This window comes from Pagrus pagrus (assembly GCF_965226575.1).
Source record: "Pagrus pagrus genome assembly, chromosome: 9".
NCBI classification, from domain to species: Eukaryota; Metazoa; Chordata; class Actinopteri; order Spariformes; family Sparidae; genus Pagrus; species Pagrus pagrus.
This window is the reverse complement of record NC_140193.1, coordinates 17,806,224-17,831,435: the sequence shown is the minus strand read 5'-3', so window position 1 is coordinate 17,831,435 and position 25,212 is coordinate 17,806,224. Positions and strand designations below refer to the sequence as shown.

Here is a 25,212-nt window from a genome sequence, read left to right as displayed (position 1 = left end):
TTAGCTAACTAACATTAAAACATGTTCTTCTAGCTGTTATCATCACTTTAATGTGACTTTATACTGTTTACTTCGAGCTATTTACCTTTTTTTCCTTACTTATAGCTAATAATTTCAACCATTTATTGAATACTTTAAGCTAACTTTAGCTATTTGTCAATGTCCCTGCCCGCATATGTTTTTTCACAGACTCTCAATTGCAATATAAAGTATTAAAATGTTACCTCTGACTCAACATGTCGGTTTATTTTGTCTTTAAATCACATTGTAATTCATATTTCTTCAAGTCAATTGAGGTATTATTACTCAACCATCTTTCCCTGCAGGCTCCCCATGGCAGCTGCACACGGGGTACAGGTACCCTGGCGGGTTGTGAATCACTGATCTGTATGACCAGGATGATAAATGGAGAAAACCTTTATGGATTGTCTTAGAAATGTTCTTCCTTCATAGCACATGCTCATAAACAATGATTCGTAATAATAATAATTACCTTGCAGCCTCTCTTCCTGTCTAGTAGCTCCCCATTTTGTTTTTCAGATATAAAAATGGTATACACTTTAAAGTCATAATTAAGGCCTTGCAGCGGAAACTGTCATAAAGTCTGCCTCTTTGCATCACCAAAAGAATGAACGACTGAGGAAGAAACCCATCCAGTACATTTAGCGTTGGCCTCTCACTGAGAAAGTAATTATGTTTGAGATCAGCTATGCATGTGACATTTAAGTAAAAGCATAGAAAGGTAACTCATGCACCACTCTCTGAAACACCGCCCATGACTGAGCTTGTTTTTACAGACATCAGAACCAGCCTGGTTTCTCAGGTCAGATTGCTTATGTAGTCTTCACTATTTTCTGATGTTTTATAGAACAAACTGTTACTTTAATAACTGAGAAAATAATTGGCATATTAATAATGAAATAGTGAAAATAATTGTATGTTGCAGTTCTATGGGCATGTTTATACACATATGTATATTTACATAAATGTAACGCTGCTGTTGTTGCTGTCAGCATAACCCACCACTTCTTATCACAAGTATATATCCTATTTATTTCCTATTTTCCTCATGATAACACATCTTTATTTTAACATTATGCAACTATCTGGTTCAATTGCTGTTTGTACCCTGTGCAATCTAATTCAGTGAAATCCAATGTCTCTTTTTTTCCATACTTTCTTGTTTTGTTGTTGCTTTAAATAATTTTAGTATATTGCTACTGTATTACTATTGCTATGGTTGCAATTATCATGTGTAACTGTATATATATATATATATATATATATATATATATATGTATATATATATATATATATATATATATATATATGTATATATATATTTCATTTACCTTATTTACATTCTATTTGATTCATCTTGTATTTGTGCTGGTGAGGGATCAATAGTCATATCTTTTATTTTACACTTGGAAACTCAGAACTGGTCCTTCAACCAAGTGGACCAATCATATGGTCAGAGCTCAGAAACACCTGGGCATAAAAGTAACATAATTTTATATTAAATATTATTTATGAAACAGAAGAGCCAGTGTCCTTTCTCCTGTTGACCAGGTTGATCTGTATGTTCAGAACAAGACCTCAGACATGTACTTATCTTTGACAGCACATCATCATCAAACAGAACAATTTCTTATTGAATTAACAGAATCTGAACCCTTCAAGGGGAAACTCAGCAGCTACTTTTGCTCCTTCAGATCATGCACACAATTCAATTGCAAATTAATCATTAAATATATTTGAATATAATGCAACAAAGATAATTTTTAATAATAGTAATAAAATAATTACAAAAGCTTATCAAGCATGATGCAAATGACTTAAAACAACCAAAATGTCGTTGGACAAATGAATGATTCTCTAAACGTGATCAATAGAGTGAAAATATTGCTAATGGCAGCATGAAGTTAGGTTGCATATAAGGCTGTATATGCACATTATTAAACGTGACAAGCAGTAGGCTACCAGTGCTCACAAAGGAGGGAGGCACTGACGTCAATTAGGACCCAACAGATATTTACCTAACTCCAATCAACACTATAGTCCTGTGAGTCGGCCCAGCTGCAGTGGTAAGTATATGTTTTCATTGCAAAACTAATAGAAACGCTCTTTATTTAGGCTTCTTTTATATTATAATCTGTTATATTTGATCCTACATTCTGTTTTTTTAGTTAATTACAGGCCTAATCTGCAAATTTGGATTCGCAGAACAGATGATTATTGTTAAAATTGTTGATTATTCGCCAGAAATTCAAATGTTGACTTTATAATACACAGATTGTGTTTATAAAATATGTAAAAGATTACAAAACCTTAAAGGTTATAACTTTAAAAGGCTCATTAGTTTCGACAGTATGTGTTTTAATACTAAATCAATAATATTGATTTCTTAAAACTGATAAATCAATAGCTGACCTGTGCTGTGTCCTCTGCAGATGGCCACAGTGCTCCTGAACGTACCTGCAGCCGCGGTGTTCATGCTGGGCTGCGTGTGTTCCGTCCCGCTGCAGGGCCAGAAGCCGGGTCAGGTCGTGGTGGACCCCCTCACGGCCCCCAGGGCCAACCCGCAGTGCTGGGACTCGTCCTCGGCTCTGCTGCTGGAGATGCGCTCCCCGAGGATCGCTGACACGGTGCCCGCCTTCTGGGACCTGATGGTCTTCCTCAGGTCGTCAGACAACGACAAGCACACGGCGCTGTTCTGGGACCTGGCCCGGGTCTTCTGGGACCTTTACCTGGACTGTGTGCTGTCCAGGAGTCACGGCCTGGGGAGGAGACACATCACCGCGATACACTCCCTCATCACTGACAGTAAGAGACTGAAACACACACGTCTGTCACACAGGAGGGAGGATTCATCTATCCTCTTCTTCTTCTTCTTCTTCTTCTTCTTCTTCTTCTTCTTCTTCTTCTTCTTCTTCTTCTTCATTAGTGTGAATGCTCCAAAGCATTCACACTATTGTTCTTCCGGAATTTATTAAAGTTATTATTAGTGTGAATGCTTCAAAGCATTCACACTATTGTTCTTCCGGAATTTATTATTATTATTATTATTATTATTATTATTATTCTTCTTCCGTACGTTTTTCGGCTCTCTTCTACTCCTTCAAATTTTGTGCTACAGAAACCATTCAACTATCAAAATGTTCAGCTCATTAAGGACATTACTGCTGTCATTTTTCATTTTTCTATCTTTCATACTTTTTGAAATATTCAGCTTTTTCTGCCAAATTTTTCCCATTCATCCTTATGGGGAATTTCTCAAATTTCGCTCTGCTACTACTTCAGCATACGTTCAGCTATAGAAACCGTTCGACTATCAAAATGTTCAGCTATTTATGCTCTTTCAGCCTTGTACTTTTCAGATTTTTAGCTTTTCAACTTTTTCAAATATTCAGCTTTTTCAAAACTAAAACCAAATTTTTTTCCCATTCATCCTTATGGGGATTTTCTCACATTTCATTCTGCTACTGCTTCAGCATATGTTCAGCTATAGAAACCGTTCAACTATCAAAATGTTCAGCTTTTTAAGCTCTTTCAGCCTTGTACTTTTCAGCTTTTTAACTTTTCAACCTTTTCAAATATTCAGCTTTTTCAAAAAAAAATTTAATATGGAAGCAAATGGGAAAATCTTCAAATCCTCCTCAAAACTCATCCACTTTGAACCTCTTCTGCTCCCTCATACTTTGAGCTAGAGACACCATTCCAACTTTCTTCAAGTCACAAAGCCTTGATCTATGTAACCTGTATTTCAAAATTTTAAAATCTTTTATGGTTTTGAAATTATCACAGTTTTAGTTTGAAGGATTTTTAGCTCGTCTTCTGGGTTTATAATGGGTGTGTATTGCGTGAGCTAGAGTGGGTGACATCATCGCTAGAGTGGAGAGCAGCTGCAAAAACTTTAGAAAAAACTCTCTTCAGCTTGATTTGGGTCCCACAGCTTTTACTTCACATAGACAATATATACATAGAAATGTAGGAAATCTAGTTGGCTTTCATATGATGGTCTTATTTCAGATGTGCGACTTAAACTTTTGGCTGTAGAAGCCCTCGAGTGACAAGAACTCCAGCAACTCCGCCATAAGCCGCAGTGTTAACTTTGAGCCTAAATTTCTGGAGTGGAGCAGACGGTACCGGTTTTGTCTCTCGCTCTTGTGCCCTCATTTTTCACTCTACTGAAATAAAAAATACATCACATGGTTCAGCAATGTCTCCTGTTACTCACTGTATACATATTTTGGCCATAACCATTACACTTTTTTCTAAACCTGCAGGTGTTTGGGAGGTGTTTTCCCATTCATTCTTATGGGGACATTTTCAAATTTCATTCTGCTACTGCTCCAGCATATGTGCAGCTACAGAAACTGTTTGTCTGTCAAACTGTTCAGCTTTTTAAGCTCTTTCAACCTATTACTTTCAGCTTTTCAACCTTTTCATCCTTTTCAAATATTCAGCTTTATGTTCAGCCATAGAAACCATTCAACTATCAAAATCTTAAGCTTTTTAAGCTCTTTAAACCTTGTACTTTTCAGCTTTTCAACTTTTTAAGCTCTCAAATATTCAGTTTTCTGCCTCTACAGCTTTTTCAAGTATTCAGCTTCATGTTCAGCTATAGAAACCGTTCAACTATCAAACTGTTCAGCTTTTTAAGCTCTTTCAACCTGTTACTTTTCAGCCTTTCTTCCTTTTCAGCTTTTGAAAAAATCAGCTTTTTCTGCAAATTCTTGATCATTCTCATAGTTTTATGCATTTTTTTATGCATTAGGCAAGTGTTTTCCAGCACATTCAGCAGATTTTGCAAAATCACTTCAGCCGTCAGCATTCACACTGTATTTTCGCAGGAAATGCAATTTTTCTAGTTATTATTATTATTCCAGCTTCCGTACGTTTTTCAGCTCTCTTCTACTCTTTCAAATTTTGAGCTACAGAAACCATTCAACCATCAAAATGTTCAGCTCGTTAAGGACATTACTGCCTCTATTTTTCATTTTTCTATCTTTCATACTTTTGGAAATATTCAGCTTTTTCTGCCAAATTTTTCCCATTCATCCTTATGGGGAATTTCTCAAATTTCATTCTGCTACATCTTCAGCATACGTTCAGCTATAGAAACCGTTCAACTATCAAAATGTTCAGCTCTTTATGCTCTTTCAGCCTTGTGCTTTTAAGCTTTTCAGCTTTTCAACTTTTTCAAATATTCAGCTTTTTCAAAACTAAAACCAAAATTTTTTCCCATTCATCCTTATGGGGATTTTTTCAAATTTCATTCTGCTACTACTTCAGCATACGTTCAGCTATAGAAACCGTTCAACTATCAAAATGTTCAGCTTTTTAAGCTCTTTCAGCCTTGTTCTTTTCAGATTTTTAGCTTTTCAACTTTTTCAAATATTCAGCTTTTTCAAAAAAAAATTTAACATGGAAACAAATGGGAAAATCCTCAAATCCTCCTCAAAACTCATCCACTTTCAACCTCTTCTTCTCCCTCATACTTTGAGCTAGAGACACCATTCCAACTTTAAACTATCCACAAGACCTTGAACTATTGAACTTGATTTTCAGTTTTTGAAAATCTTTTACGGTTTTGAAATTATCACAGTTTTAGTTTTAAGGATTTTTAGCTCATCTTCTGGGTTTATAATGGGTGTGTATTGCGTGAGCTAGAGTGCGGAACATCATCGCTAGAGTGGAGAGCAGCTGCAAAAACTTTAGAAAAAACTCTCTTCAGCTTGATTTGGGTCCCACAGCTTTTACTTCACATAGACAATATATACATAGAAATGTAGGAAATCTTGTTGGCTTTCATATGATCATCTTATTTCAGATGTGCGACTTAAACTTTTGGCTGTAGAAGCCCTCGAGCGACAAGCACTCCAGCAACTCCCCCATAAGCCGCAATGTTAACTTTGAGCCTAAATTTCTGGAGTGGAGCAGACGGTACCGGTTTTGTCTCTCGCTCTTGTGCCCTCATTTTTCACTCTTCAGAAATAAAAAATACATCACATGGTTCAGAAATGTCTCCTGTTACTCACTGTATACATATTTTGGCCATAACCATTACACTTTTTCCTAAACCTGTAGCTGTTCGGGAGGTGTTTTCCCATTCATTCTTATGGGGACATTTTCAACTTTGGTTCTGCTACTGCTCCAGCATATGTGCAGCTACAGAAACTGTTTGGCTGTCAGACTGTTCAGCTTTTTAAGCTCTTTCAGACTATTACTTTCAGCTTTTCACCCTTTTCAGCTTTTCAACCTTTTCAGCCTTTTCAACCTTTTCAGCTTTTTCAAATATTCAGCTTTATGTTCAGCTATAGAAACCATTCAACTATCAAAATATTCAGATTTATGTTCAGCTATAGAAACCATTCAACTATCAAAATATTCAGATTTATGTTCAGCTATAGAAACCATTCAACTATCAAAACATTCAGCTTAATGTTCAGCTATAGAAACCATTCAACTATCAAAATATTCAGCTTTATGTTCAGCTATAGAAACCATTCAACTATCAAAATATTCAGATTTATGTTCAGCTATAGAAACCGTTCAACTATCAAAACATTCAGCTTTATGTTCAGCTATAGAAACCGTTCAACTATCAAAACATTCAGCTTTATGTTCAGCTATAGAAACCATTCAACTATCAAAACATTCAGCTTTATGTTCAGCTATAGAAACCGTTCAACTATCAAAACATTCAGCTTTATGTTCAGCTAGAGAAACTGTTCAACTATCAAAACATTCAGCTTCATGTTCAGCTATAGAAACCATTCAACTATCAAAATATTCAGCTTCATGTTCAGCTATAGCTTGCGTTAGGCAAGTGTTTTCTAGCACATTCAGCAGATTTTGCAAAATCACTTCAGCAATCAGCATTCACACTGTATTTTCGCAGGAAATACAATTTTTCTAGTTCTAAATGAACTATCATATTGAGAATGAAATAGTAAATGTCAGTTAAATGATCTTGTGTGTAATGTAACTACTGTAAGAAGCCTACATTTACTCAAGTGCTGAGGTATAACCTGTTCAATTTAACCATTAATGCTCCTTTTTGCATCTCCACATTCAGTACAGCTTAAGACTTAACATTAAAAACATGTAAAGCATCTGTAAAATGTGTTTCTACAGATTTAACTACTCAACATTATGTAAAGTTGGGTAGTTATATCTTTAGAAATCATATAAAGTGGTTTAAATGAACTAATCCTTGACTCAAACATGATTTTAAAATGTTGCATACACATTTACAAATAGGAAATACTGATACAATCATATAATAATGACTCTGACTGGAGCCACTCTGCTGCTTAATCAGTGCTTTTACTTTTTACTGTTATATTTTAATTTTTTTTTTGTCTGCTAATGCTTCAAGTATTATATCTTAATTGGTTGATTAAATAAAGGATTTGGATACTTTTATCACCACTGGTTGGAGAGAGAAGGCGGGTCTGTTAAGTGAGGAGTGGCTCCATCAAAAACAAGACTTTAAAGGCACAATAAGTCATTTTTTGGACAATGTATTGTGTAGTGCATGTTTATAAACTGTGTGCTCAAATGTTAAAAAACAACTCCTCTGCTACAACTCCTCGGTTACTGGAGTCTCTTAGTAGCTTTTACTGTAATATTTTCTAACTCCATAATAATTAATATTGTATGGTTATTATGAAAGGAAGAGTTTTAAACCTATACACAAGTCAAAATACAGATACACAAGTATAAAAGTAGTCAGTAATTACTTTTAGCCTTATCTGCTCCCAAATTACATGTTCAACTCTGTTCCCACTTTTGTAACAATTACCGGCTTCACTCGCCTGTCAGATGACCTGTGTTGACATATTTTCTCTGAGGAAAGACTGTTGGTGGATTGTAACTAAGTACATTTACTCAAGTACTGTACACTTTTGAGGTACTTCGTTGTTTACTTAAGTATTTTCTACTACTCTATACTTACTACATTACAGCAGCAAATAAGGTAGGCCTACTTTTTACTCCATTACATTAACTTGGAAATAAATAAATTATGATGCAGTTTTATCTCGAAATAACAACTGCCATTTTCCAGAGATAACGGGATAATTTTCTCGAGATCTCGAGATAACGAACTTTGTTTTGCTGAGATAACGATATAATTAATTAGAGATCTCGACATAATGACTGTGATATGATAGGCCTGAGATTATGGAGACGCCTGGGACCTCGTAGCTGGTCAGCTATGTAGTTAACGACGACATCAGGCTCACTTAGATTGCGCTGCCGATATAGCTGAAGCCTTGCTAACGGTCTTTTTAGATTACGCACACTAATGTGTATATTATCTGTAATTGCAAGGCATAATGCTATTTCAGCCTGTGTCAGGCCTTGATTGAAAAGATATGTGACGTGGTGATCGACATGCTCCTGCTCCTCTGACATTGCTACACTTAATGATGTTTCCTGCAATGATTTAATATACTACACTATCGTTTAGTTTTCTTAAGATCTCAAATTTATTATATTGTTATCTCGGGAAAACAAAGTTTCGTTATCTCGATCTGGAGAAAATTATCCCCTTATCTCGGAAAAACGGCAGTTGTTATTTCGAGATAACAAATCGAGATCTCGAGAAAACAAATGAAATTAACTTGTTTTCACGGGAAAACGGAGGAAACAAAATTTATGAATGCATGGCCCTTTAGGGCTTCCGTATAATATAATATAATATAATAATAGTAAGTAAGTAAGTAGGTAAAAGTTGTAGTTTTTACAATGTAGTACTGCTACTTTTACTGTAAGTATACAAGATCTGAGTACAGATTTGTTTTGTAGAAGATATGGATGGACGTATAAATACTGTCATAAAAGTGTTATCATGCTCAACTTGTGTGTGTGTGTGTGTGTGTGTGTGTGTGTTTCCTCCATAGAGTCCTTCAGATTCAACAGCTCAGGAGCGAACTCCCGGGCGTGGCTCAGTGTCAGAGTAAGACGCAGAGGACACATCGAGACCCTGAAGACCAAACCCAAACCAAACACACGCTACCACAAATAATTCAGATTATTACCACCTTGATAGTTTTTATCAGTATTTTCTTACCTACTGAAAAACTCAAATGTTTCACCATAATATCATTACAAGTACCAAAAGTATATTTGTGGTACTCAGTAGCAGGTTTTTCTGGTTTTATCATTGACTTCATTTATCAGTGGTAATACACAATAATGTTTCCAGATTAAGAAATTGATCACTTTATTTCACAACCACCATACATTTGATTCAAATTGTGTGTTTGCAGTCATATGTTCCTCTGCTACGGATAAATATGTCCCTATCAAAATGAATGTTTCTATTTTCAGATGTTTGGACAGTCGAGGATTCATGTCAAAATAATTGGACGACTTCCGGTTTATTTGTTTGTTCATTTATTTTAAATGAAATAAATTCATGTATCATGGCTGTAAGTTGTACATCCTTGACTTATCAAATACACTATAAAACTATACAAATCTGAGCATTATGCAGAATGTTTGTATGTTTTTTTCATGGTCATATGATAGACAGATCAAATGCCGTCTTTACCCAGAATTTAACCAAAACCACATGAGGTCAAACGGTTCTTCATTACAGTAAGGGAGTCTGTTAATTTATAATGACTTTGATTAATTATCCTAAACATTACGCGTAAATATCGTACACATTTTTTAATCAATCACTGCTCATAAAGTCAACACAACCAAGTCAAATCTCTGTGATTTGTGTCTTATCCCAAATGTTGTTCCAGACCTGTAAAAAAAAGCATTTAATTATTTTGTTTTTGTTGGACAAATAAACAAACAAACTGCACATTATATTAACAAAAGTATTTTATTGTCACACTTACCACTTCGATTAATGGGGTTAACACTTTTAATGGTCATCAAATGATTATTAGTCATAGTGAAAGCTGAACTTTACTTTATGTGACTTTTACTTGAACACAAAGTTTAAATACATTTTTTAATACTCCAAAAATACTGTAGGTGTATTCTGCTGGAAATGACATGTACATTTTTTATCTTTGCCAAATTTGACTGCAATATAGAATACATTTAGTTTTAAGTATTTAATGGTTACACAGTCTGAACCTTTACAACAACAACAACAACAACAACAACAACAACAACAACAACAACACTGGTTGCTGCTGGGTAACTGACACAAATCAATGTGGGAGTAAATTTAGAAAGTATACGTCTGCTTATGTCACATTTTGCACATTGTGATTAAAATAAAGTTGGACCTAGTTGATGGTTTTGAAGTAGCAGACATGCGCTGAGAAGCCAAGGGCATGTGCGTCACTCCAATCAAGCTCTGTGATTGGCTCTCAGGCCTCGCGCGCTCACGCTCTGTTTTCCTTTCGATTTCTACTTCCTCTTCTGAGCATTTGGTGTTTTGAGAAACTTCGCCGGACCGTCAAGTCTCCTCAGAGTTCACGCGACTATAAACTAATATATTTATATAAATATCAGCAGTCTACAGTGGCCTGTTTGGAGTATGATGACACGTTTGCTGTTCAGTCTGAGCTGCTGATCTCCGAACAGGTAACAACCCGCAACAGGTTTTTAAAGCACATCAATCTGTTTGCATGGAGCAGAATATATGTAATCAAAGTTTATGACTGTTGGATGATGACTGTGACTGACCTCTGAGGGTTATTATGATCATGCAATGATACCTGGCGTCAGGCTGTTCTTATGGCGCCTGGACAAGTTAAGACATGTACTCATCCTTTAGTGTCACTTGTTTTTCTGTAAACTCTAAAACAGTTTCCTTCTCATCTCTGTGACTAATGATCATGTCTCGCTCCATTACACACACACACACACACTCACTCACTCACTCACTCATTATGTAGTGGGTAAAAAGTAAAGTATTTGCCTGCAAAATGTAATGGAGTGGAAGTGCAAAGTACCAGAAAAATTGAAAATACTCAATTAAAGTACAAGTATCTCAAAATTCTGCTTAAATACAGTACTTGTACAGTTATTTAATCTGTATTTTTTAAAACAAACAAACAAACAGACAAACACTGATTCTAATAATCAGTAAACTGCTTGAGATATGATCCAAAAATTGGCCAGGCCAATACATGGTCAACCCACATTATACATACATATTAATATATATAAATGTACTTGTACTTTTACTCTTAATCCTTTTTAACACACACACACACACACACACACACGGAGGTATCAAAATTAGGCCAAACCAGTTGCAACATGTGGGCTGGAAAAAAAAAAAAATCACAGCAGCTCCGCCAGACTGTCATCCAGTATTGCTGAGGTTGCTACATGTGGTCAGGGTCACTACATGAAATTGTGCAAGTACAGTAAGTAACTAAGGAAGGAACAGCTGGTTTGGTGTCAGTTTCAGGTCTAACTACTCGACAGCAGAGAAACCCGAGTGAATCCATCTTCCATCTTGTTTTTAGTGCACAACATGAATTTCCAGAAGCTGCTGTTGGAGGTAGCGAACGACCTGAGTAAAGATGAGGTTAAAGCTGTAGCGTTTCTTTGCACTGACCGCCTGGGTCGAAACCCCGCCTCGGTGGAGTTGGCCAGCGACCTCTTCTCTCGTCTGAGGGATCGAGACGAACTGTCTGCCGAGCGGCCACAACTGCTGACTGAGCTTCTCCGCATCATCCATCGACACCGTCTGATCTATAAACTCAAGCTCCCTGACCAAGCACCATCAGATATCATCTCTCCTTACAGGTGGGCTGCCAATGTTTTGAAGTACATTTTAATGTGATTTAGTTCACAGGGAAACCTTTCTAAACCTTATACAGCAGGGCTGGAAGGCCAAAACTGAAACTGAACTGCACGGTCCATGCCAAAACCAAACACCTATTGAATTGTTTAGTATTTATCTGGCCTTTTCATGGCTTAGGGTCAAACGCTCGACTAACTTGAGCTACCGGGGCGCCCCTTGTGTTGCATTTTTAAGATGCAAAATGTTTCTAGCAGTGACCTAACTTGTAATTATCTTCCTGTAATTCCAGGAAGCTGCTCTACAACCTGTCTGAAGACTTGACTGCTGATGACTTGAAAGATATGAAGTTCTTGTTAAACGAAATGCTCCCGCGGAGAAAACTGGAGGATCATGTTGTGAGTGCATCTTCAGAGTGTCGATGTTTGAAACCCATGTTTGAAGATAAGAGTTGGATGGTGTTTAGTCATAAACATACAAAGTATATTTATTTGGTTCATTGCATGTGATGTACACCTACATTTGACTTATGCTAGTATGCATCATATTAGCTTATGGTAACAATAAGAGTAACATTAAATTTGCTCAACTTTCCAGACTACACTGGAGGTCTTCCTGGAGATGGAGCACAATGACCTCATCAACGAAACGAACCTTAAATTACTGGAGAACTTAATTCAGCAGATCTGTCCCATGCTGAAAGGGCACATCAGCCAGTATAAAGAGCAGCAGGGTAAGCTGCAGAACGTTTTCATTTCAAATGTTGTAGCAGTGAGGGCATGAACAGGAAGTCGTGAGAGTGTTGACAGGAAGTGGTGAGGTAAGGACAGCAGGACAGGAACCAGTAGAGCTTCCAAGAAGTCACTCAAGGGGAGATTGCATTCACTTACAGTCTTAACCATAGCCACTTCAGTACACGCCTGAGGAAACATCCCTCTTTTGTCCATAGGGTCCACCAGATTCCACACAAAATGAAATTCCTTGTAGCTGTGACTGTGTGAACAGATGTATTTCCCCACAATGTTTACAGATAGAGTATGTATACATGCATATATGGACTAAGGAGGCAGGGACTGACTGAGTTAATCTCTAAAAAATCTTCAATACAATTTCTCTTCTAGTTTTCTCTTTTATTTAAGTTTAATATTTACTGATTGATCCGTCTGTAAATCACGTTGCTATTGCTGTCACAGTAACTCACAGCGGCCCTGTAGCTCAAGAAACAAGTCGACCAAGGTCTAACACTTACCCTTCAGAGGAAAAAGTGGTAAGTTCAGACATCGCTGCGAATCCCTCTGAGCTGCAGTGAAAGATTTCTACCATTAAATTATCATCTGTTGTTTTCTTCATCAGGTCCTTCAATCTCGTGTGAGGACTTCCACAAATGAAATGCGAGGTAAACAGAGTTATAAGTACATGTCTGTCACGTCTTAAGTGTATTTACATGTTAACAGTATTCTCGGTACTTGTATCCCCACCGTTTTTGGAAAAACGCTGCCTGCTTGCTACAGCAATGCTCAGTTGATTCATGTGTAAATGCCTTCAGTCACACTGAACACATGTCGTACTTTTAACCGTTGTGTCGAGAATTATAATCCTAACAACTTTTTGTTTCTTCTCAGAAGGACTGCCATCACTGGCTGAGGTGAGGATCTGTCATCCGAACACAGTTACATGACAAATACATCTCAGTATTTCTTTGTGTCTAATGGTCTTTCCCTTTGTGTCTCACTCAGTTGTCCTTGAATACTTCCTTCACCTCTATGGGTGAGTCTTACATCGTGTTGGTTGTTTTGCAACTGAAGCATATTTTTATGTGCGGTGCTGTGGGTGGATTTATTCTGAATCCTCTTGTATCGCCTTCTCAGATGTTTCAAATCCAAATACGTTTCACAGTGGAGATGAATTCGAGGCCCGGTCTCATGGAGTGACAACGAGCAGTTGTGTCTCCGCCACAGGTCATTTAAATGATTTTCTGAATAAAAGGACATGTCAGACCAAATATTATTCAAATATAATTTTTGTTTCTTTATCTTTGCCCCAAATGATATCCCCTCCATCTTGTGATCATCTGTCCCATAGTGAGAATTGATGCGTCTGTCGTGTCTCCTGAAGAGAACGGGACGTGCTCTGGAGAGCAGACGTCTCCGACTAGCGCCACAAGCACAGTGAGTGGAAAAGTGGCCCTGAATGTGCTGACTTAAGTTATTGTTGTTTGCCTTGAATCATTTAATCTGCGATTTATGTCTGTAGGAGTTGGGAACATATCCCATGACTGCAGCAAAAAGAGGTATCTGCCTGATAATAAACAACTACGACTTCACCAAATCCAAAAAAAAGAAACTTTCAAAGCGGGAGGGGACCATGGTTGATTTAGGTAAGCTTCAGTTTAATTAGGTTTTAGCCTCGATTGGCAACTGATGCACGTTTTCCATCCCTGCATGTGTTTACATTCGTCTGTGTGCCTTACAGATTGTGTGCGCAAAGTGTTTTCATGGCTCCACTTTGAGATAGAGATACATCAGGACTGTACGGGCGAGAAGATGCTGTCTGTGATGCAGGACCTCGGCAACAGAGACCACAGTCAGATGGACTGTCTGGTGTGTGTCATTCTCAGCCACGGCAAGGAGGGGGGTGTGTATGGTGTGGACGGCGACACCGTCACTATTCGGGAGCTGACGGAGCCTTTCAGTGGACAATATTGCTCATCTTTGATACAAAAACCCAAGATGTTTTTCATCCAGGCTTGCCAGGGCACTCAGGAGCAGACGCCCGTCTATATAGACTCTGATGGCCCCACACGAGGTCCTGTTCACCGCGATGCCTTTGAAATGAAAGACTCCATGCCATCCGTTGCAGATTTCCTGCTGGGAATGGCCACCGTCCCTTCTTTCGTCTCTTTCAGAGAGAGGTCAAGGGGCACGTGGTTTATCCAGTCATTGTGCCAAAATCTTGTCACGATGGTGCCCAGGTTAGTGAAGCTAAATATTGCTCAGTGTTGAATGGTGTCATTTTTTCAGTGGTAGAAACTAATTAAGTTCTATTTTTAAATACAGTTTGATTTACTTAGTGCTTAGTGCTGCTACAGTATGGGACTGTAGTTACCTCACTATTCACAGTTGGCTTTTTATATATTGTTAAAAGTTCTTCTTACTTGCAATTAAGTATGATTTGAATACTTCTAACCCAACTAATTTGAGTTTCTGCTGTGATATGTGAGAGAGTTTCTTAATTCACTATCTTGCTGTATCTTTTGTTTGTTTGTGTTTTTTTCCCCAGGGGTTGTGACCTTGTGACCATCCTGACACAAGTGAATGCAGATGTTAGCCATAAGACTGATTCCAGCGGTATGAAGAAGCAGATGCCTCAACCAGCCTTCTCACTCACGAAGAGAGTGGTCTTTCCGATCCCCGAAGCTTCTCCTCCACGCCTGTGACACTGATGGCAATAAAAAGGCTGCTTCTCTGTTCGAGTCACATCAGATGATCCCTGAGACACAAGTGATTTTCTTATATTCACTCTTTACAGCTCCGTTTGCTAATGAAGACTGAGATGTGATTAAAAGCTTGAAAACAATTATTGTTTATACAATGGTTATGACTGCCTCCATCTTCTGTCCTCCACTTACATTGTTTTACATTATTTTTAATGCTGAACTTGAATATTGAATGTACGAATGTATTAGTTAGTCATGCCATGAGATTTAGGAGTAAATGCTGTTTGTATTCTCTCTTTTTGTACATTTATACTGTACATGGATAATGGAATGACGCTATCAGCCAAATTTTCCTGGGACTACTACAATATACTGTTGTTTAATTCTTGTCCCTTTCATTCATTAAGGCTGTAAATACACAGTTGCACATTCGAAATCCCTAAAATCTTTGAAGAATTTCAAGCACAGCATTATTTTATCAGTAAAACAATAAAGTCATGACACACTTTGATTGTAAAAACATTTAGTTGTTTGTCTGTTCATTTTGTTTGTTTATAGGCATGTGACTGCTCTTTTTGTTACATCTATAACTTGCCTAGCCTTCAATGCAACTCCTCAAAGTGAACACCTTGTAATAACCGTAATCAAAGTAACACGCTGACAGTGTTCTGCAGAGTGACTTCACTTTTAGTTCTTGCACCACTGATAAAGCCCTTTTTAATTGAGCACATTACAATTTCAAGCAACACATTTTCATCACATTTTCTGTTTCAGGTTGAGTAAGAACCAAACCAAATATGACAGAAATTAAAAATTAAAGTAAAAAATACATAGATAAAATAACAAAAAACAGGGCTACCTCATTAACAAAAACGTTTATAATAATGAAAAGAAACTTAGTAACTTGCTCAAGAGTTGTCTCATTCTTCCAATGGCTCAAACTGGGTTTAGTTTTAAAGGTCCAGTGTGTTGGATTTAGTGGCATCTAGTGTTGTGGTTGCAGATTGCATCCAACTGAGCAGCCCTTCTACTGTGACACCCAGAAATGCAAAAGGCCCTCTCTAAAGGTGGTGTTGGTTGTATGTTCTCTGCTACTGTAGAAACGACTCTCACTTTACAACTTATTTATAGCCTAACGTTAGCAATCGCATTTACACTTCATAAAAAAATCATAGAAGTGGTGTTCATTTGTGAAGATGATCTTGACGAACAAAACCTTGTAAGTATCATAAACTTGAGAATATGTCATCCCTGCTGCTTTCTATAGAGAGCCGAGGTCTCGCCCCTTTCTGGTTTCCCTCATGGGAACCTTACTTTGGAAAAACTTGGTATGGTAGTGAATGAAGAGAGACATCATTTTTTTATCCCGTTTGAATTGTGCCATGAACTATACATGTGATGTTTGTCCATTTAATTTCAAAGATGAATTAACACCAAATTAATTATAAAGACTACCATACAAAGTTTTTCCAAAATAAGATCCCATGAGGGAAAATCGGAAGTGGCGAGACTTCGGCTCTCTACAAAAGACTCATTCTAAGGTAATGAAAACATATAAATTCTTATTTATGGGTGATTATATAGCCTACTACATTATCAGGGCCCTAAATCCTACACACTGGACCTTTTAAAGTAGCCTATCTGCATGTAAAACTTCCCCAGTAACAACACAATATAGAGCACAAAGCTGAAGACAGCTTCAAACTTCAATACCTTCACTATCAAGAGTGAAAACTTAACCTGCAGCCAGCTCTGCTCTCCAGGCAGCCATGAACAGCTGGCAGTAACCACACACGTCACCAGCAGGGGGCGGTAAACACGTCAGTCCACGCACATTACGTCAGTTGACCCGCCGCTGACCCGGATGTTGATATGATATTACATCCGGTAATTTCCCCGGCCGGGTTTCAATCAAGAGTTGTTAGCATTATAAGGCCATTTCATATTCTTCATGATAACGTAACTAGATACCGAGAAAAACATCTCAACTTGTTGTCTGAGATTTGTTTTCCATTCACCAGCAGCAGAGACTTTAATCAACCAGCCTGACAAACCACAGACAATTGTGAACATGTCGCAAGAAGGATATCAATCACCAGCACTGCAAACCTCCGCCGACACGAGGTTAGTTAGTTAATTTAAAGATTAATTAAAAGAGTGACACCAGTTTACTGTAACAGTGTGTCAGTATTTAACAGGTACGGGTCGCCTCGCGTTAAGTGTTGAACTATATCACGTTTAGTGTCACAAATATCAGCGAAGTAAAGTTTCTCAAGTAACTCACAGTTAAATATCGCCCATGAAGCTCAATATAGAGAACTGAAACTAGAAAATGCCATAATGACATTAACTGACTGTTGTTTTAGCCAGAAGTGTTAACTTAGCTATATTTTGACAGGTCTAAGATGAATTAACGTTGACTGAAATTGTGTTGAACTGGGTCTTAATGATGTTGTGTTTTATGTGTCACCTAAAAGATGCTTTCATCGTTGTCATATTGCTAATGTTCAAAATGAGTAATCGTAAGTTGTCCTGCAGAGACCCTCTGTTAGCTTCAGAGGAAATGCTGAGACTTTTAATTAATTGACACAAGCTAACAGCGTCAACGTCAGTTAACGCTAGCTACCGTCTCTCTCATTAGCTTAGCCTGCTAACACAACGTTACCGTATCTTAGGTTTGATGGACGAAACTCCCTTTTCGTTAGTGTCATAACGTTATTGTTAATTCTCGAGTTAATTGTGGAGAAAGATTATCCAAATGTGTAGTTTGTGTTGGATAAATATCCCTATTATACAGCACTGCAAACACAGCGTTAGCTTGGATGTGTCGGCTAGCTAACGATACAGTTACTGTGGCTGCGAGTGGAAGTGATGCTGCAGGCAAACCGTTATATTTTGATCTGATAACAAATGAATACGCCAATGTGAGGATTCAGAAGGAACCAGCTAATTATAATGTCGACCCCAAAACTGTACTAAAGTGTATTTAATGTCATTTGTATGTGTCTTGAATTGCAAAGCTGCAAAAACTGCATTTATATGTGAAAACTGTCTTTCACATGCAGTAAGTTCAGCTCTCAGTTAACATCAGCTTTATAGTGTGCAGGTGCAGGATCCTGCTTGAGAGCTGGGGCAGAGGCATATCTGTGGATGGTTGAGTGCAAGACTCTAATTTCCTATTCGGTTTAATATAATTATTAATTAAGTATTTATTAATTAAAAATATTGATCAGTGTTTCCCAAAGCCCAACACTAATGCCTCAGATCATAGACCTGCAATAACTTTTAAATTCTCCTTAACAAAGCTGAAAGACTATTTTTGGGTGTTCCATGTGTGTATATGCAAATAAAATGCAAATATCTGATGAAAAAGATGAATGATTTGGCCTTGTAAATACTACTTAACTGTGTTGACATATCTGTTTTATTTTGGAGTAATCTTTCCCTGCTGTAAAGTGGTTCTATGTTTGCATTCATTATTTCTGTTCCCTGATATCCAGCTCAGATATAAGATCATTTGGCCCCTAGTTAACTGTGTGCATATGCGTATTTTAATACACACAGCTTGAATTCAAATGAGTCACAGAGGCCCAGCCCCGGGAAGACACCTATACAGATCCTGCATGAATATGGCACCAAAACTGGCAACCTGCCTGTGTATATGATGGAGAAGGCTGAAGGAGAGGCTCACCAGCCCAGCTTTGTCTTCAGTGTGAAAGTCGGAGACGTTAGCTGCACAGGTGAGTTACAGTCCCACTGCTGCTCTGTTGATAGCTGCCTGTCACTGGATTAAGCCTCATTTGTCACTTCTGCTTTGTTGTCAGTTACTCTAGAACAGAGCGGGTCCAAGGAAGAGGATGAGAAGCATTTACAAAGCTATCAGTGTTGAAGTAGTAATAATACAGTCTCTACATCTTTTAAACATTTTACAAACAGATTTTTCTATAGGTCCTTTCCTGTAGCCTCAAAACATCTTTAGGGTTGAGGGATTACATTTTTTTGTTTTTTTTTGTTTTACAAGCATATTCATGTTTTAGCCTTTGTGGGTGCCTAAGTGACTTGTGGTTATGGTGCTTTTTTCATCTGACTGTGATATTTTCTTGTAATTTATCAGATAATCTGTAATGTTGTCTGTGATCATTGTTTTGTTTCAGGTCAAGGTCCCAGTAAAAAGGCTGCTAAACATCTGGCTGCAGAGGCTGCGCTCAATATTTTGCACATAGACGCTGGAACAGTGTGAGTAAAGCTGTAATGATTACGAAAATAAAATTAATCGGCAACAATTATTATAATTGCAGAAGCCGAGAACGACTGTGCTTGTAATTATTTTATTGTTTAGTTTGTTTTAATTATGCCCTTTTTTTTTGAGATCGCAAGTTACACTAGTCATGAGTGACATAATAAGCTTTGTGAGATAACGAGGAGGAGAAAACAAATGGTTGTTTCATCTTTTTACTTATATTTATTAGAGATCAGCAGTGCCATTCCAGCATGCAGAGATAGCGTCTTGATAACTGTAGCAATTAATGAAGGGTAAAAATGTCAGATCAAGGAGGAGCCATTATTGATCAAGGCATCAGACCGTCCTTCAGTGTTACATATATTTATATACATTTTTAAAATAATAATAAAACAGCCATCTCAGCCTCTGTATATAATTCTCAATAATAAAAAAAAAAACATGCCAAAAATGTTCTGCTTACAGGTTCCCAAATGTGACTATGTGTCTTTTTCCGTGCCATTGTGTTGTTCCATAAAACTGCACATTGTAGAGTGGCTTTGAATTGTGCACACCTGTGTACTCATCGTGCTTTTTAATCAGCATCTTAATAAGCTGCACCTGACAGGTGGATGGATTATCTTTGCAAAGGAGAAGTGCTCAAAATCTGAGAGTGTGCATTGCAGAGTCTTTAATCTTTAACTTCATTTTATTAAAAAGTAAGCAAATGAATAGAAAACTAAGAATTTGAACATATCATCTTGGGCTTCAGTAAACTGGTATATGTGAGATAATTAATTGAGTAAACAATCGGCAGGTTAGCTGCAGCCCTAAACTGAGTTTGCCCAAACCTTGTCTTGTGTTTGCATATTCAGTGTTGAAGTACACCAGTACAAACATCAAACTGGTTAACTGGCCGCCTGTAGTGAGTGTTGATCTGTTGCAGCTGTGGTAACTGCTTTGATGTAATTCCCAACAGGAATGTGCCTGTGAAGCCTGAGAGGTCTGAGAGTAACGGAGATGCAGCAGAAACAAACAACCATCCCAACTCGGTGGGGATACTGCAGGTGTGTAAAACACGGCTGTGCTGGTTTTGTTTTTGTTTTGTGTCTGTGCATTTGTCATGTCACAAAGCAATAGCAGCACGAACTGTATTAAACGACAATAATTGTTCTGAAATAATAAAATACTAACTGTTTCCCTGTCCTCACTACTTTCTTGTATTTGGCCTTTGATTTCAGGAGTTGGCATTGCAGAGAGGATGGCGTCTCCCTGAATACTCAGTTTTACTGGAGGCCGGGCCGCCACACAGGAGAGAATTCACTGTTACTTGTCGAATGGAGTCCCTGTCAGAGAAAGGTGTGTGCGGGTGTTTTTGTGAAATTTGTGCAAGGGGCTGCAATTTAGTGTCGTCCGCCCCGGTCTTAATCTCTGTCTGATGTTTTCACAGCTGTAGGAAACTCAAAAAAGGCAGCAAAAAAGGCAGCTGCAGAGAAAATGGTGGTCAAGCTTCAGAATCTGTCAGGCTGTTCTGAAATCACATGGGTACGTCAAAAACCTCTCGCCTGTGGGAAGTGACCACTGGAAGCGGCTACAACATTTCATTTAAAGTCTTTAAATTATCAGTTTTTTGTGTTTGCATCTTATTTTTTATTTTTTTGTAGACTCCTAAACCGAGTGTACGATTTGAGAACTTGAGGAACTCATCATCAGAGAAGATTTCTTTACTGAGAAGAAACCCGCTGAGCATTCCCAACACGGATTACATTCAGATGATGTTGGAGCTGTCCAAGGAGCAGGGCTTTGAGGTCACATACTTCGACATTGGTGAGAAAACACACAACGCATCGGCTGCGAACATACAGGGTGCTTTCCATTTAGCTATTGTGGCTCCTCACTTCCTCACCAGTATAAATAAAACATTGATAAAACTAGTTTATTTGTTTTGAAAGTCTTCAGGCACAGTAAAGCTGCACTCCCACTGCTGGAACTTTCCCATGAAGGACTCGGATCATTTGGAGGAACTTAGTTTGTTTCTGTTGCAGGAACCAGGGTGCATAATTAGCTGAATGGAAAGAGCCCAAAGGGAACGCTGTGTTTTTGTTGCTGGTCGCGTCATGGTTTGATGTGCCTGGCTCTCTCCTACAGACGAGCTGACGGTGAACGGCCAGTACCAGTGCCTGGCAGAGCTGTCCACCTCCCCGGTCACCGTGTGTCACGGGACAGGCATTTCCTGTAGCAACGCTCACAACGACGCTGCACACAGCGCCCTCCAGTACATCAAGATCATGGCTTCCATCAAGTAAAACCAACACAGCCAACATTAGCCTCACCTCTATCGTCCCACACATCAGCAGTCATGATGAAGCTGTAGATTGTTCTTCCTTTTAGTCTTCCTGCTCATGGATGACATGAAGTTAAGGTATATTTTTATAATTGTGCATATCACAAAGCAGATCACACTGACTTTGACTCTGCAACTTTAGACAGTATTTGTGAGAAGACAAACTCAATGTTTAAGAATCTAATCTAACTTATGTCTTTAGGTTGTGCCATCATGTGTTACTTCAACATATTTAAGCAGATGTACATGTGTAAATGAAATATGAACAGTAGGAAGTGCTTCCTCGTGACATTTTTACGTGCATAGTTTGAACTACTGCCCGGCTTTATTTGTGGAAAATGGAAAATCTTTGCCTCTTTTTTTTTTTTTGTCAGATATTTTTAGGTTCCAATTGACTTAATTTAATTTTTTATTCCACATAGTTTATCCCTGCAGGATCATATTGCGCTGCCTGTTGTTTGTGCATAGCCAATAGAAGATCTTAAACTTTTAAATGACCTTGAGAAATACCTGCCTCTCTGTGAACAAAATGAAAATTGAAAAAGAGATTATTTTGATTATTTATTTTTTTCCTACCTCCACTCCTCCACCTGTCAGTATGCAATCTGCTGTACAAAACCTGCTGTCTTTATCTGGTTGACTCTGTTTCTTTATAGATATGACGTGTTTCTTTACATTCTTATTTTGCTGGTTTGTTAGCATTTTTGCAGTGTGTGTGTGCGTGTGTGTGTGGGTGCGTGTGTATGTATGTATGTGTGTGTGTGTGTGTGATTGCGCTCCTCACATGTGATATATTTAATAAATCTGTGTGAACTGAACCCTGGTGAAGAACAGCAACAACATGTGTATGACTACGTGAAATAAACACTAAATGTTAACGAGTGTTGGTTCCTCTTAATGGTCACACAATAGAGAGCATTGGGAGAACAGATTGCTGCGGTGCTTCCAGAGCCGTTCAAGTGTTCTTGAATGAAACCTCTCTCGTGGGAGATGACCAATTGACAGCATCCATTCATGAGGCTGTACATCCCGTTGTATTCGGCACAAAGGCAGTTACATCAGGGCCTGTGCACCGCTCCGTTCACTCCTTTTTTTTTTTATTGGTGAGAAAACACATGTTGATCGTACAAAAGGATGTTCAAAATATATTCAAAGAAAGTATGTAATTTGTCGATTTTGATTATTCAGAGAGATGAGTCTTTTGGGCTGAACAACTTGAGAGAAAATGTCTTACTGAGATTTTTCTGACCAATGTTGTGTCTGCAGTTTAAATCAGGATCATTTTCTATAAATTAACTACAGGGCCTGTATTTGTGCAAACTTGCAGTAAGTAATGTTTGACGATGATATGTAACTGATAATAGATTATTATTGATATATATATATATATATATATACACACACACATATATATACATATATATATATATATATATATATATATATATATCAATGTTGAGGAAGGAACAGTTCACCCAATAATGAAAATTCAGTCTTTATCCACTCACCCTCATGGAAAGTTGTGTGAATTTTTTATTGTTGTTGGCTGTGAAGCTCAGGAAATGTTTTGTGGACGACAAAACTTCACCTGACTTTGCATTTGCATGGAGGTGAGTAGATAATGACTGAATTTTCATTTGTGGGTGACCTCATCCTTTCTCATTGGGCTGCGTACTTACTATCTGTAAGGCTGCACAGATGCCCAGTTGGGTGCACACTCACTCCACCAGGTGTATGGCTCTGTCTTGTCTTTGGCCCCTTTCTAACAGTGTTTTGGGGGAATAGGTTAGGAACTGGGCTTCTCCACATACACTCATGAAGTTTTATTTTCTACATGTGACAGTCCAGGAGGTCACTCAGTCTCAGCTCTCGCCAGGAAAGCAACGTTGTCCACATTGCTGATACAGCTTTGTCAGGGCCAGATCTTTTAAGTCTATCTGCAGGGGGCGTATACATGAGCGCAGAAAACGTTCCTCTTTCAGCAGATTCATTTAAAAACTGTTTTCTATTGTCAAACTTGGCATAAAGAGAAGTAACAATAAGTACACACTTTTGACATTGCCATGTGAAGTTTTCTAGTACACAAAGAAAAATTATATTTACATTCAGCGGTAAAAGCAATTTTTTAAAAGTATTTTAAGTCCAGAATTGTTTTCATCATATTAACAAGCTAGTGGTCTTCTTGGCTGATCAGTGAAATGGTGTGAAATCATTGGCAGGAATGTGTTTCGACCCGCATGGCTGTGTGCGAAACGATACTGTGCTTGTACGATATAAACGAAAGGGGGACACTCGTAGAAAAACAGCTCCAGAATGCTACTACAGGTTTTTAAAGTCCAAAGGGACCCTTTAATCATTTATACAATAACAGTTGGTTTGTGATTTCAGAAGCATTTTAATAATGACTCAATTAGTTGATTAATGAAGCGATGGACAGAAAAATAATCAGCAACTTTCTCCTGACAATTCAGTAATGATTTTTAATTACTCAAACAATAATACTGAATATCCCTAGTTATAGCTTCTGTGAAAAATATGCATCTTTTCTGTTTTACGTCATTGCAAACTAAACATCTTTAGATTTTGGATTAAAGATGTCAGCATGGACTCTGGGAAACGGTGACATTTTTAATTCTTTAATTTATAGACTAAACTAAACTAACTTAATCGACACAATAAAACCTGACATGGACACCTGTACAGGACTTTAAGGCCTCGTCTTTCCATACAAAGCACACACTCGTCGTCACTTGAGTTTTACAGTTTTATTAGAACAAGCACTATGTAGCAGCAGTGTACAGTGTTCATGGAAAGATATGTACTTTGTTAAAATTGCACTTTAGAAGGTACCCATCAGGAAATCGATTTGAAAGAAACAGAGCTGACACGGTGCTTCGTGAAACATGTCAGTCCAACAAAAAAAAAAAAAAAAAAAAAAAACACACACGAGGCCAATTGAGAAAACAAAAACCACTTCTTTTTTTTTTCTTCTTTTTTCGTAAGGCATCTGCAACATTCATTGGCAGGCTAAGTTGTCTAGACATGCAGGTAGAACGATGGATGAAGAAAGCATGAGGAGGTTTTCATGAGTATTTTTTCACTACAGTCTGACTCTAACACGACACAAAGCTTCGCCCCTACCTCCTCGAACAACCGCCGTGATTCAGTCGCTGATGTAGGAGGAAAAAAAGGAATCGGCTTCTGCAGTAGTGACACTTCTAAAAGTGCTGTATTTACAGTGATCACCAGAAATGTATTGGTTACATGTTGGAGTAGCAGAGCAGTGCAGAATATTTTTATAACACTGCAAGCATTTTACAGTCAAATAAACCTTTTTTCTCTCCTCATGTCAAAGAGATCTCCAAGACATTTGGACCTAAACGCTGTCTATGGATATAATCGATCATCTGTAGGCAGGTGGAGACTGGATAATGTGCGGAGTTGTTTATGGCATACCTTCTTGGCATGGGGAT

The 25,212-nt window shown here is 37.9% G+C and overlaps 2 protein-coding genes across 4 annotated transcripts; both read left to right on the top strand.

The window, feature by feature from the left end:
- Positions 1–10,403: 10,403 nt before the first annotated feature.
- Positions 10,404–15,690, top strand: casp10 (caspase 10, apoptosis-related cysteine peptidase). 2 transcript variants are annotated; one of them, XM_084362300.1, is made up of 13 exons: positions 10,404–10,569; positions 11,463–11,745; positions 12,033–12,138; positions 12,338–12,473; positions 12,934–13,007; positions 13,094–13,136; positions 13,366–13,385; positions 13,477–13,507; positions 13,609–13,698; positions 13,823–13,908; positions 13,994–14,117; positions 14,213–14,711; positions 15,020–15,690. In XM_084362300.1, the coding sequence occupies exons 2-13, from the start codon at positions 11,471–11,473 to the stop codon at positions 15,174–15,176; spliced, it is 1,641 nt and encodes a 546-aa protein (XP_084218426.1). In that variant the 5' UTR covers positions 10,404–10,569; positions 11,463–11,470; the 3' UTR covers positions 15,177–15,690. The 2 variants fall into 2 exon arrangements, with proteins under 2 accessions (XP_084218426.1, XP_084218425.1); XM_084362299.1 differs by having other exon boundaries at positions 13,363–13,385.
- Positions 15,691–17,048: 1,358 nt separating this feature from the next.
- Positions 17,049–22,617, top strand: prkra (protein kinase, interferon-inducible double stranded RNA dependent activator). 2 transcript variants are annotated; one of them, XM_084361796.1, is made up of 8 exons: positions 17,049–17,300; positions 18,741–18,916; positions 19,331–19,412; positions 20,375–20,462; positions 20,637–20,754; positions 20,846–20,940; positions 21,060–21,222; positions 21,441–21,535. In XM_084361796.1, exons 1-8 carry the CDS (start codon positions 17,248–17,250, stop codon positions 21,458–21,460), a joined length of 795 nt encoding a protein of 264 aa, XP_084217922.1. In that variant the 5' UTR covers positions 17,049–17,247; the 3' UTR covers positions 21,461–21,535. The 2 variants fall into 2 exon arrangements, with proteins under 2 accessions (XP_084217922.1, XP_084217921.1); XM_084361795.1 differs by lacking the exon at positions 21,441–21,535 and adding an exon at positions 21,544–22,617 and having other exon boundaries at positions 17,051–17,300.
- Positions 22,618–25,212: the final 2,595 nt, after the last annotated feature.

Coding starts and splice junctions, on each gene's coding strand:
- casp10 (XM_084362299.1), top strand. CDS start 11,471: ATGAATTTCCAGAAGCTGCTGTTGGAGGTAGCGAACGACCTGAGTAAA. Junction 11,746..12,032: donor GATATCATCTCTCCTTACAG/GTGGGCTGCCAA, acceptor CTGTAATTCCAG/GAAGCTGCTCTACAACCTGT. Junction 12,139..12,337: donor GAAAACTGGAGGATCATGTT/GTGAGTGCATCT, acceptor TCAACTTTCCAG/ACTACACTGGAGGTCTTCCT.
- prkra (XM_084361795.1), top strand. CDS start 17,248: ATGTCGCAAGAAGGATATCAATCACCAGCACTGCAAACCTCCGCCGAC. Junction 20,755..20,845: donor GGAGTCCCTGTCAGAGAAAG/GTGTGTGCGGGT, acceptor ATGTTTTCACAG/CTGTAGGAAACTCAAAAAAG. Junction 20,941..21,059: donor GCTGTTCTGAAATCACATGG/GTACGTCAAAAA, acceptor ATTTTTTTGTAG/ACTCCTAAACCGAGTGTACG.